The sequence below is a fragment of the Microcebus murinus genome, chromosome 14 (assembly GCF_040939455.1).
Source record: "Microcebus murinus isolate Inina chromosome 14, M.murinus_Inina_mat1.0, whole genome shotgun sequence".
NCBI lineage: Eukaryota > Metazoa > Chordata > Mammalia > Primates > Cheirogaleidae > Microcebus > Microcebus murinus.
The window spans coordinates 6,769,679-6,783,236 of NC_134117.1; the positions used below are offsets into that span (position 1 = coordinate 6,769,679).

The following is a 13,558-nucleotide window of genomic DNA, read 5'->3' on the forward strand; positions in this document are numbered from 1 at the left end:
TCTTTCTCAAGGGGAAAAAAAAAAAAAAAAAAAACCACCAGCAATCCTAGCATTCCAGGAGGCCAAGATGGGAGGATTGCTTGAGCTCAGGAATTCGAGACCAGCCTGATCAAGAGTGAGACCCTGCTACTAAAAATATAGAAAAATTAACCAGGCGTCATGGTGGCACATGCCTGTAGTCCCAGCTACTTGGGAGGCTGAGGCAGGAGGATCGTTTGAGCTCAGGAGTTTGAGGTTGCAAGGAGCTATGATGATGCCACTGCACTCTGCCAAAGGCAACGGAGCAAGACTCTGTCTCAAAAAAAAAAAAAAGTAAATAAAATGAAAACCCACCAGCCTAACTTAAAATGATGTAGAAAGAAACGGAACAGATAGGAACCGCTGCACACAGCAGAGTGGTTCAAAGCATGGATGATGGAGTTAGACTCCCAGGGTTCAAAGGCTGTGTAACCTTAAGCAAGTTACTCCACCTCTCTGAAAAGCAGGGATAATGTCAGTTAACCATCTCATACGGCTACTTGGGGGTAAACAAGCTAATGGAACAATCTGGCAGAGTAGGCCCTGTGTCTAGGACTGCTGCGATTAATGTTTCCCACCAATCTTGGGAGGAAACGTACCGCCATCCCTGTGTGCAGTGACGGCGTTGAGTCACAGAGAGGGCAGGTCACCAGCCCACGGCCACACGGCCAAGCTGGCGGTGGGCCGCAGTGCTGCATGCTTCTCCGACAGGCTCCAAAGACCCCAGGGGAGAGGTTTCCTACGGAGGAACGTTGCAGATGGAGTCCTGGGCACCTGAGAAACTCGATTCCCTGGAAGTCTTTCCTTTCCTCCCAGGCCCGGAGCTACTTATTAGGCCCAACTGCTGCTTTCCACAGGCAGGTCAGGGACTTCTTCCCGGCCCGTGTCAGCCAATGCCACGTCACTGGCAGTGCCGGCCTGGCCTGGGCAGGGCTGCCCTCACCGAAGCTGTGCCCCAGCCCTGACCCCTGGGAGAGCTCTCAGGACAGGAGGGCACGGCGGGGAAGGACCACAGCACCCCGCAAGCCCCTCCACGGCACCCCACCCGCTGCCACAGAAAGGGGACAGAGCAGGGAGAGGTGGAGGGGCCGGTCCAGGTCACACGTGGTTAACGGGAGGGTCTGAGATCTCATCCCCTGCCCCTGGCCAGTCAGGCCGGGAGCTGCCAGGCCTCCGACGGGCCACTGCTGCCCCCTTCCTGCCGTCGGCTCTCTGCACAGTGCCACGGACAAGGAGAGTCAAAAAGAAAGTCTAAAGGAGAAGCCTCTGCTCGCCACTGTGCAGGAGGAGGATCCTGCCTCTGTGAGCTCCCAGCACAGGACGAAGGAGGGGAGCCTGGCTCCCACCGGGGCCTCCCCGTCTACCGCGGGCCTCCCTGGACCCTCACTTCTTGTCACACCCTGGAGCCTCTGCGGGGCTTCTGTCCCTTCCTCCCACCCCAGAGCACGCACCCCACCACAGCAACAAACACCCCTCCCCCGGACACTCGGCCACCATGCGGCTGAGCTTCCACAGAGGCCACAGGGCAGCGGGGACGGACACGCGGCGACTGTCCGCTACAGCCTCACCAGCTCGGTGACCTGGGGCGTCAGCTGCTTCCCCAGAAACAGCGACTTTCTCTGCCTACCCGCAGGCTTGGGCGAGACATAGGGGACGGCCTAGGGGGCTGGAAAGGCTTCTTCCAAGGGGGGGGGTTGTGGTTGCTCAGTGTAACAGACGCAAGCGTCCACCTCGCGCAGGGTCAGAGACCGGCTGTGCACAGGGGCCAGCGAGTAAGCAGAAAGAGGGGAGCAACGAGAGCCTGCTTTCTCCCTGTCGGGGAGCAAAGCGCGCATGTGCAGAGGCCAAGGCTGGAAGGAAGCCTCGCGCTGGGCAGCACACAGGCCTGCGTGGGCTCAGCGTGCTCACAGATCCAGACGGGCACTGAGGTGCGTGTGCGTCACGCAAACGTGCTGCACGTCTTTCCCACCTCTGCTCCCGGGAGAGCCTGCCGCAGCGACACCCAGAGGCAATACACGAACATCTCACACCCCGGGCTCGGGTTCTGAACAGCACTTTGCACGGAGGGCAACGGCCGACTCCAGGCCCAAGCAAAGAACAAGATGAGGCCAAAACATCTTTTTGTGCCAGAAAGCAAGGAAAAGCTCAGCGAATGGCAAGGACATATCCAGGGGCAAGGGCCGGCTGGGAGGGGCTGCCAGGGGCAGCGTCGGGACCATCCGAGCCCCCAAATGATGACAGTGACAGATCACACCCACTGAAACAAACCGGAATCCCTGAGCCCACGCTGGTGTAAATAAACGAATGGGGAGAAGAAAGGGTTCTTCCCTAATGCAGAATGCCGACAGCGAGCGTGAGGAGTGACGGAACTATTTGGCAACCACCACGGAGATAGTTAATTCAAACCGGAAACACTGATGGACATCAAATCTAGTGGATGAAAACAGGATGAAGAACAGGATCTTGCAAAGTCTCTCCCCACAAATATGTACCAATCACAAAGCAGGAAAAGCCTAAGTTTATGTGGTCACCATCTTTTTTTTTTTTTTTTTTTTTTTGAGACAGAGTCTCACTTTGTTGCCCAGGCTAGAGTGAGTGCCGTGGCGTCAGCGTAGCTCATAGCAACCTCAATCCTCAAACTCCTGGGCTCAGGTGATCCTGCTACCTCAGCCTCCCGAGTAGCTGGGACTACAGGTATGTGCCACCATGCCCGGCTCATTTTTTGTATATATATTTTTAGTTGATCGATTAATTCTTTCTATTTTTTTAGTAGAGACGGGTCTCACTCTTGCTCAGGCTAGTTTCAAACTCCTGACCTGGAACAATGCGCGCCCGCCTCGGCCTCCCAGAGTGCTGGGATTACCGTCGTGAGCCACGGCGCCCGGCCTCGTGGTCACCATCTTAATCGCGTGGTCAGAGTCAACATCGCCAGTACCGGGAGCCGACGTCACACCCCTCCTGCCGGGGCGCACTGAGAGCACGGCGCCACTTCTGTGCAATGCGGGCCCAAACAGGAACCCGGTCACGTCACAACGAAACGTCAGGCACAACGGCTGCCTCCTGATCTTCCACACCGCCGGTCGTGAGCACGGGGCAGGGCAGGAAGGGCCCCGGCGTGGGTCCAGAGACTCCCACAGAGCTGCCTGGCCCTGGCCTGGGTCTTCCTCTCTCTGGAGGGGTTCACGGAATAACCGGTGGGAACTGAACAGGGGCATCTCTGGGAGAAAGGCATATGGAATTTCCTTCCATTCTGGAAATCTTAAAAATGGTTTGAAAATAAGGCTGTGGGAACTTTACAGAGGTGAGAGCATGCTCTGGGCGCAGAGTGCACCCCAACTTGCACGGGATTTACCCTGTGACCTTGAGACAGGGAGCGGCGGATCTCCTAAGGCCCTTCTGATTGGGAGAACTCTGGAATCCCAGCATCAGGGGAGCCCGTGAAGACCTGGCAGGGCCAGGCAGGCTGGGGAAGGGGCGGTAGGGCCGCATGACCCCGGCTCGGAGGAAGAACAGGGAGGGAGGGACCTGCCTGTCCGGGGATCACAGGGAATGCCGGGAGGCCCCCCGTGCCCAGAGTGGGGAGCCCCCAAGAAGGTGCCAGCTGGGCAAGATGAAGGGCCGGCGAGGCTGCTGCGGCCACGCCACCACTTTAGGCCCTGGGACCCCAGGCTGCAGGAGCCTCTCCGACCGCAGTCCTCAGCCCTGGGCACCAGGTGCTCTCCATGCCTCTCACCTGCGCCCACAGGAGGTGGGGAGGAGGGTCGCAGCCCTGAGGTTTGGGCGGGCTGGGGAGGCCTGGCCTCAGCAGCCCCCAGCTCTCGAAGGTGAAGCCGGCAGGGCCAGCTTGCCCCGGGTCATGGCGAGAGGGCGTGGGGGCAGGTGTGGAGTGTGGGGGCATGGGGGGCGTGCAGGCCCCCGTGTGGGGCCCAGGTGTGAGCACGGGGCTGTGCCCTGTGGGGCCAGTGTGGAGCGAGCTGTGCAGCCTGGGCGAGCCAGGCCTGGCGTGAGCGCAGGGGCAGCATCAGTCCCTGCGGCTCCCGCGGGCCGGCCTGGCCCCTACCTGGCAGCACGGTGCCCTCTAGCGGCCCGAGCAGAAGGCAGCGGCAGGAAGAGGAAATGAAAGCCGACCCTGAGAGCCGGGAAGCCAAGGAGGAGATGCGGGAAGGAGCGGGGAGAGAAGAATCTGGAGGACACGCGAGAAGGCCGGCGCGCATCCTCTGGCACCTGCAGGAAGCGGCGGGGCCTGGCGGGCACTGGCCCTGCCCAGCGCTCTCGGGTCTTCACCAGGCTCCTCCCTCCCTGGCGGTGGGGGTGTCCTCCGGGGGACTCCAGGGAGGTGGCCAGGACTGGCCTCATGGGACGAGTCCGGGCTGGCCTGGGCCCAGCAAGGTGAGCCCGGAGCAGCCTTTGGACCTGCTCTCTCCAGCTGGGCCACTCGGGCCACATGGCCAAGGACCAGCGTTCCACCCCCATGGCCTGGCCCTCCGGCCCACACCCCTCGCTCCCACACAACAAGGGTGCGTGAGAGCCCAGTGTGCGGGCCCCGATTGTGAGTGTGGGATGCGGCGAGGCCAGGCTCTGTGGGGACAGAGCACAGGCACACGTCTCTCTGACTGTCACAGAGACCAGGGCCCCTCACCCTGAGCCCAGCGGGCTAAGCGCCATGGAGAGTGCGGTGCGCCCCTCGGACCGTCCCTGCTCAGTAATGGGGTGCAGGGGCCCGTTGCCACAGCCAGTGTGCCGCTGGGTGGTTTTCCTTCTTTTTCCAGAATCCCCAAAATACACAAACTCGGCGCAGGGGCAAGTGTACCATAAAAATAGCTCTTGTTCTTACCGGAGTGCTACACAGTGTCCCCAAGCAGGCCATGCTTGGGGCAGCAGAGCAGAGAGCGGTGAGGCTGGGAGGGCAGCCGGGCGTCAGGAGAGGGGCTTGCTGTTTATGGGCGCCCTCCCCTCCCTGGGGAGCAGCTGTAGAGGGCGGGGGACTCCTTAGCCCACGCCAGCGACACCCTCTGCCTCGGCAGGTGCTCAGTAAGCCTTCGTGGGGACCAGGGGCTCACAGAGCACCGGCGTGGGCCTCTGCCCAATGGCAGTGGGGACCATCGAGACCTTAAAGGCAGTGGGGAGGGTCAAGTCTGTGCTCTGCAAAGCCACCATGGGCATGGGGTGGGCAGCAGCACCCACAGGGTGGACGGCACCCCAACGGCGGGTACAGCTCGTCAGCCTGGTGCAGCCGGACAGACGAAACGGGAGAAATGCCACGGTAGAGCCCCCGCCATGCCGGGCCATCCCCCAGGGCTGAGCCTAAGCCTCCCTGTTCATCCTGCAGCTGGGTGGAGGCTGGGGGAGGGGAGGCTCGTCCTCACTTGACTTAGCTCACTGGGAGTGGCGTGAGAGTGTTCAGGGGCACAGGCCTCAGGGTCAGGCAGAGCAGGATTCGAATCCCGACTCCGACACTGGCGGGCAGTGTGGCCTTGGGCAAGTTACTCTACCTCTCTGAGCTTCCGGTTTCACCTCTATATTGTGGGGGTAAGGAGAGGGGCAGCTTCCCCAGGCCACTGTGAGGTTGGGTGAGCTGAAGTCAGATGTGTGAGCACCTGCACAGGCCCGGCTCATGGGACGCCCTCCCTAAGGCACCACCCTACTGTTATCTCCCCCCGGCTCGGTGCAGAACGACACTCTTTGAGGGGGAGAAGGGCAAATGTGAGCAGCAGGCCCAGAGCACACACCACGGGATGTTTGTTGAGCGACTGCTAGAATGTACCAGTCGCTCCAGTGGGATTGGAGGCCCCTGCTGAACCCTCCTTCAATCCCCATCCTACCACTCCAGAACCTTCCAGGACCCCTAAGTTACCTGCAGGTTCCCAAGAGGCAAATTCCTGGGGCTGGGAGACTGCCTACATGGGTCCTACCTTCTGGGCTGACCCCCAGGTCTGGAGGAGGCCACCTCCCCGCCTCCACCTGGGAGCCCTTCCTCACCACCTGGCATCAGAGGGCAAGGAAGCCGATGAGGAGGAAGCTGAGTCTGCCCAAGCCAGGCAAAGCCAGGCAGGGTGGGGCAAAGGTGGGGTGTCTCCCCCTGGAAATCCCAGCTTCACCCCCTGAGCCAGGTGGGTCCCCCTGACCTCATCACACAGGCCTCTGTCCCCCGGGGCCCTTTGGGAGGAGTCCCCAATCTCTTATGCAGCCCAGGATCCAGGTGGACTGGACTGCCAGGTGCTGATGCCGTGAGACCCCTCAGGACTGACGCTGGCAAGAGCACAGGCCTCCCTCCCAGAACAGCAGGGGATGGCTGGGACGAGGCACAACAGCAGTCGGGGCCACCCTGCTGGGGTGGGAACCTTCTGGCCTTGTCTGGTGAAGGTGAGCGCACGCATCTTCCGTGACCCACCCTGCCACCTGTGAGCAGATCTGCCCCAGAAGGGCTCATGCCACATGTCCAGGAGACACGGACTAGATCGTTCCCGCAAGTCTGTGCAGAATGGCAAACCGGGACCCACGCACATGGCCCCTCCAAGGGGTGGGCAGAGAGAGGTGTGTTCACGCCACAGAGGACACACACTACCAGTACCTGCATACGATCCCATTTAAATAAAGGTCAGACCAGGCAACACCCCACCCCACTGTTAAAGGAAGCAGGCCACGTGGGAACAGCGCAGCATACCGAGAAACGCCTGTGCCCACAGTGGGGACCAGGGCCACCCAGGCCCTACCTGAGGTCAGGGGCCAACGGAGCCTCTGAACCCCAGCTAGGAGGGGACTTGCAGGACTTCTGGAATCGCAGTCCAGGAAACTTCCCCTCAGCAGGGCAAACTGTTTGTCAGGAACATTCTGGGCTCATAAAACATCTTCCAACCTTGAGTAAACACTGGGACCCAACGTGAGCTCCGTGTAGCTGGTTTATTTACACAGCAACTCCATGACTAGCCCGGGGGCTTTTCAAGCAGTGACACCTTAGATTTGTGCGTCGAGGAATGGGCTCACGTGATGGGGGGCTGGGGGGTGACCCTGCGGTTTCTGGCATGCCCCCAGGAGGAGGGTTCGGGTGGGGATAAGGAGAGGTAGGAAGGGTCCGTTTTAGATGTGCTGACAGCTGCTCCTCCCCCACTGGGAACAGAGGGCACCTTGGGACTGGCAGAATGTCCCTTCCCTGCATCTGCCAGACGGGAGGGCACAGGGTCCCAGCCCAGACCCCACCCCAGGGTAGATGAGGCCTGCGCCTGGGAGTGGGGCAGCAGCGCCTGGCGGCAGCAGCACACTCCACCCAGCGGAGCCCCTCACCTCCAACCACAGAGCCCTGCCTGGGCCCTGCAGCGAGGCTGGGGCCCTGTAGCTGCCAAGACTCCGCTGAAGAATTTGACCACGAGGGCAGGATATTCCCAGTAGGAAAAAGTGGAGGTGAAAGCACCCGCCCAACAGTGGGCACAGCGGCTCCAGTCTGGGAAACTTCACCCGGTGGCCTTGGGCAAGGCTCTAGCCGCCTCATCTGAAAATGTCCCTCACAGTGCGGCAGCCAGCACCCTCTGGGTCTCTGGGACTCACCGTGACGGACCATGAGGATTTGCCACCAACAGGCACAGGGGCCCCATGGAGGAGACACCCTTGTCCAGGGCCTGTGCGTCGGGAACGCTCTGCGGTTGGGTGGGACCTTGAGGAGCTTGGAGAAGCAGCCCGGCATGCCCACTGCGCCAGGCGCGCTGGAGACAGGGTGGCAGGGAACGCCCAAACGGCCTCTACCTGCCAGCCAGGTGAGGGCCACACCCTGGCTGGGCTGGACTTCCAAACAGAGCAGGTATGAAAAGGAAGCTTTGTGTGTCTGTCTCTGTGTAGGGCTCTGGGTAGCCCTGCTGGGCAGCGCTCCAGGACAGGGGACTGAGCCTTCCCTGCAAAGCCTACTTCCCGAGCCGAGCCACCCTGCGAGCTTGCCCAACGCGAGGCTTCACTCTTTTCTTTGGGCCATTTTGCGATAAAAGTAGAAGCACAAGGAATGGATACACCACGGGTGCAGGGAGACCTCACAGACAATGAGCGACCAAACCCCACACTCCCAGCACCTCCTCAGCCTCTCCGACTCCTGACAGGCTTAGAAACACGGTCCTGTGTGTGCACAAGTGTGTATGTTCACAAGTGCACGGGTGTGTGCACGGGTGTGTGCACGTGTACCAGGGGTAGGTGCAAAAATAGAGGGCGTTGGCAGAGGCACCTTGAGCCAGCGGGAAGCCCAGAGGCTGTTCACCGCCCAGAGCCGGCCACACATCTGCAGGGAGCACCCACCACGAGGGGACTCCCAGTCCCAACACAGCCCTCAACTCAGCGGGGCCCGCAGAGCCCAGGCTCAGCCGCCCTGCGCCCCTCGGGGTGCGTCCGTGCACCGAGAGTGCCATCTGGAGGGAGAAGGGAGCAGTGCAGAGACAAGGGTGGCTCCCGCCCCCTGGGGCCACCAACGCCAGGCCGCACAGGCCAGCTAACATTTTCTAGGAGCCAAGTCAACAGAAATTAAAATAAACAAGTGAAGTTAACATGAAATTTCAGCATTTCAACATGTGGTCAACATAAAAACATGACTCAGACTCTTTTACAATCTGTTCTCCCCACTCGGTTTCTGCAATCTCGTGCGTATTTCACACTTCCGGCACATCGCAATTTGGACCAGCCACGCTGCAAGTGCTCGGTGGCTTGTAGCCAACAGCTGAAAGATCTCCACCCCTTTAACACACACGACTTACACACCAGGGGCTCCACCTCCCGTTCTGCCCCTGTGGCCTCCCCACCCCCAAGCCCCGGCCTCAGTCCCCACCTTAACTGAGCTAACTCTTCCTCCTCTGACCTGCATGTTAACAAAAGCAGACTTGCATCCTTGCAGACAAATTAAAAGGATCTGAAATCTTAAATGACCCCGGGAACAAGCAGAGTAATCATCTTTTCCAACCAGGACAGGCAACTCCATAAAACAGTGCTCAAGAAAAAGGCAGGCTGCAAAATAATATAATCCCAGTTTTGTAAAAAGGAAAAAGGAAGACATTAGCAGTATGTTTGCACAGAGAAGGTGTCTGGAAGGATTTGGCAAATTGCTGACAGAGTTTCTCTCTCTGGGAGGCGGGGCGCGGGGATGTCCCCCGCACGCTTTTCTGTAAACGGCACACAGGCAACTGGAATCTGAAAGGACCAACCATAGGTGGCCCAGGGCAGGTGCAGCCTCCCCCACACCCGCCTGCTCATTCTCAGGCTTCCCGAGCGTGTGTGGGACCGTGCTCCGATGCCCAGCCGCCTACAGGCACACTTGGGACCTGGAGCAAGACCCGTGCATTCCCAGCTCTACAAAGGCACCTGGTACAGGCTGGCCAGAAAGACCCCGACTGAAGCGGCAATGGGGACAGAAAAAATGTTTCTCCCGCAAGAAACCAGCAGAAGCCCTGTGCACAAAACCTAGCAGTTCTCAGTCTTCACCTTCTGGGAGTCACAGCACTGTGTTTCCAAACAAGGGCATGGCCATCACGAGCTCGTTGGGCAGTGGTGCATGTGCCAGGCACTGGGTGGGCTCCTGATGGCCGACACCAGGCAGCACTGGACATCGGCTCAAGGCACCGAGCTCTGCTGCTCAGCAAGGAGCCCCTCACCTGGGAGCAACAGCAGGACCAGGCTCTGCAACTTTTCGGGGAACAGGCAACTGAGGGCCATGGGGCCCCTGGCTGGCCTCTTGGAAAGAATGTTGCTGCAGTTTGTGGGTGGGGTGTCCCTCACTCCCTAGGGACATAACCAACCCAGGAAACCCCCCTTTGCAGGCCTGGGGAAGAAAGAAGGTCTGTATTTCAGGCATGTCAGGGGTTTCACAGGTACCTCCGAGCCTGGAAGACCCTGGAAGTGGCTAGAAGGCACTGGGCTTCCCAATCCTGGAGCCTGGGTGTACTGAGACTTCCTCACTCACCTGTGTTCTCCTATGAGCCCTAAGCCCACAGGTCCCTAAGATCAGTCCCACGGGAGAGAAACTTCAGTGTGAGAGTCGGGCCCCTTAATCTATCTTCTCCGATTCCGTCCAAGCAGATCGCTCAGGACAAATGTAGCTGGTCTTCCCCCTCCCTCAAATCCAAGCACCCCTGGTAACCATGTGTTAACTAAGTCTCCCCAGCATCCTCGAAATCGAACTTTCTCTGAACGACCACAGTCGAAATCATCTAGAATAGGACAAGACAACACTCTGATATCTCAGATACTCTCGACAGCCGAGAGAGCCAGATTCTGGTCACCACGGGGCACGTCCACACGCCCTGAAGTGTCTGACACCTGACAGGTGCCCACCAGTGACCGGCTTGAGACAGGGCAGACTTCGGACCCCGCAAATAAAACCCAAGCTTCTTCTTGAGATGGAGGCTCAGCTCCAAAGTGTCCCTAACCAGCCAGCTGCTCTCTGTGTCTCGTAGAATGGAGAGGGTGGGACGAAAGGAGGCTGGGGGCTAACCACAGGGGCCGAGTGCCCCCAACTGCCGCCTGCGCCGCAGCATCTAACCAGGCGCCGAGACTGCGCTGATGCCCGGCAGGCGGCGGCCAGCGTGGGCGGCGCCTTTGCTTATTTTCTCCACGCTACACACCGTCTCAAACCGTGGACCGGTGTCAAAAGCCACTCCAACCTATCACTGTCTCCTACAGAAGACCAGCAGCCCCGTCCTCAGAGGGCAGCTACAGACAAGGTAGCGAAAGCCCACACGCTGCTCTTGGATTTGGAAAGAACACCCCCCCCCCTTTATTTTGGAAAGCAAAATGAGAACATGCCACCCCCAGGAAGGAAGGTGGGCAAAGGAACCCAGCCCGGCACTGACCTGAACTTCCCGGTCCGCACCAGCAGCCCTCTCATTCCACACCGCTGGGCACCGCCGACGTCACCCACGATGTCGTCCCCAATCATGACGGCCTGTCACGGAGTGAAATACGCTCAGAAATGGTGCCAGGAGAATTTCATTCCCGTGCTCCTTCATCTTTTTTGACATAATAAACTGCCTGATTTGATGTTTAAAACCACCGTCATACAAATTAAACAGGATAATATTGTCATCATATTGATTAAAAGTCAACCCACCTTGAATATATCTCGCACTGCCCCCGTGGGCCGCGGCTCTGAACGGTACGTCTTTGTGCTGTTTGGAATCAATCAGCAGACGTCAGAGTGATTTGGTGGCCCAGGGGCGTGCAGGGCGCTGACGCTGCCTCACCTCCACGGGAACACAGGCTCGATTTCACCTAATCCTAACACTCTGTTAATAACCAGGTCACTGGCCAACCCATGGGTCTGTGAAAACTAAGTGAATCTCTGGCACATCTTTGTGAGTTTTGCTTTACATAGGTTTTGCTTTCAATAGTGAAGGTATTACTGCAGTAAACCACAAAATAACATACAAACAAAAATACACACACACACAGAAGAAATGCTCACAGCCTGCCTATCATTTTAAAAAGCCGCGTCTAGGACATATTCTCCCACTTGAAACGACTAAAAAACCAGGCAAAGCCTATGAGACCACAGTGTGTGTCAAGACGCTGGACAACAAGCATCGAAGGACAGGGGCTTCCAGACACAGGAAACAGGCGAGCCAATCCCTGTGACCGCTCTACGCTCCTGCCTTCAGAGCTCCCAGACTGGGGGTGCAGGGGGGGTGCTGTGGACCGAAGCATCTCCCCAAGTTCCTGTGCCGAAGCCCTAACCCCCAGTGCAATCGTATTTCCATACTTGACAAACAGAGAGGTAATGAGGATTAAACGAAGTCACGCGGGAGGCCCCTGACCTGATAGGACCTGCGTCCTTACGAGAGGAAGAGACACCAGCGCGGCTCTCTCCGCACGGGCACAGCCAGCAGGCAGCCGTCTGCAAGCCAGGGAGGGAGTCCTCACTAGAAACTGAGTTCGCCGGCACTGAGCTCTGACGTCCAGCCTCCGGAACCGTGAGAAAATAAATGTCTGTTGTCGAAGACGCCCGGTCTGGGGTGTTCTGTTACGACAGTCTGGGCTGACGAGTGCACAGGGGAAAGCCAGGGGACCCCAGAAGACCCCCTGAACGGAGGAGACAGAGCGAGACTCTGGGGAGACCAAGGCAGCCAGAGCTCAGTGGGCAGCGGACCAGAGAGGAGGGGCTGCAGGGAGGGCCGTGGAGATGCGGAGGGTCTCCTCCAGTGTCAGTGCCCTCGTGACCAGCACCCGTTGGGGAGGAAACACCCAGGGCCTGGCAAGAACCGCACCAAAAAGTTAGAGAACACAGGGCCTGCCCCTCGCACGGGGGACCAGGCGGGCTGGAAGTCCTCATGGCGTCTCCACGCGGCTTGCTTCATGGTAGGGAACGATTAGTCCTAGACTAAACCCTGCTCTGCTGCTGATCTTAAAAGAAAGATCTGGAAGGATCAAACTGTTTTCATGTAATTTAAGTTATATAAATATTAAAAAAAATTATCAGACACGCCAAGAAGGAAAATATCACACATAATGAGGGGGAAAATCCATCAAAGCTGACCCAGAACTGACACAGATGTGAGAATTAGCAGACGAGAGCCTTGAATCAGTTCTAACTGCATTCCCTTATGTTCGAAAAGTTAAGGAGAAAAAGAGAAGATAAAAGAAAAACAGGCGCACCTCCACTTCCACCTGTAAAATGGGCGCGACTGGTGTGGTGTTCAAGTCAAATCATCCAAGTGAAGCACCTAGCACGGTGCCTGCACATACTAGTTATCTAGACACGTTAAGAAGGAAAAAGTAAATACCACCAAATGTTTTGTTTTGGAAACTCCTAACCTACCCGTGTCCGGGACAGTCCACAGTACTCACGACAGGCACTCTCTGCTCCAGTCTCTCGGCACCTTTGTACCGAGCCCCGTGGGGCCAGGTGCCGGGCCAGGCGGCTGGTACACAGTGTGAGTCAGACGACACACGCGGTCCGGGCCCTTGTGGAGTTCACAGCGAGTGCAAGAGCACATTTACCAGGTAATTTCACAGACACATGACCACAGCCTATGAGGAAGCACAGGAGGCTGCGAGCCCTGACCTTGTAGGTTTGGTGGTGGTCAGGGAAGGCTTCCTGGAGGTGGTGACTTTTCTGAAGAGCAAGAGGGATCTACCAGGCTGGGGGGTACAGGGGAGGGAGGGAGGAAGCCTTCCCAGCAGGTGACACCACACTTGTGCTAACTACCCATCTACCCGCCATTCTCCAGGGACAGCCAGGCAATGAGCTCCAAAAAGCACATGTGAATGAGCCTGAGCAGCTGTCCTTGGAAACGTCCCCTGCAAAGGCCTTCAAATGACAGGAACCGAGAGGAGCCGAGGAAGAGGACAGCAGAGCTGGCGCCACCCCAGAGGCCAGGGAGGCAGTCTCAGCTAAACACGAAGCTCTTCTAACAGCCGCACGGGCTCCTCCCTGGTCATATTCAAGCTGAGGCCAGAGGCGCCTGTGTCGGAGAAGCTGCAGGGCACGGTGGCACCAGGAGGAAGCTCGGAGGAGGTGACCCATGGCTGCCAAGGCCGGGGCCTCTGCCAATCGCTAGCGGCCACAAGCCCACGGCAAGAC

The 13,558-nt window shown here is 58.5% G+C and overlaps 1 protein-coding gene across 1 annotated transcript in view; it reads right to left on the bottom strand.

The window, feature by feature from the left end:
* Positions 1-13,558, bottom strand: part of LHPP (phospholysine phosphohistidine inorganic pyrophosphate phosphatase) — a 104,547-nt gene that overhangs the window by 53,869 nt on the left and 37,120 nt on the right. The window contains exon 6 of the mRNA XM_012781346.2: positions 10,833-10,924. Coding sequence (XP_012636800.1) covers positions 10,833-10,924 — 92 coding nt within the window. The remainder of the gene's footprint in view (positions 1-10,832; positions 10,925-13,558) is intronic.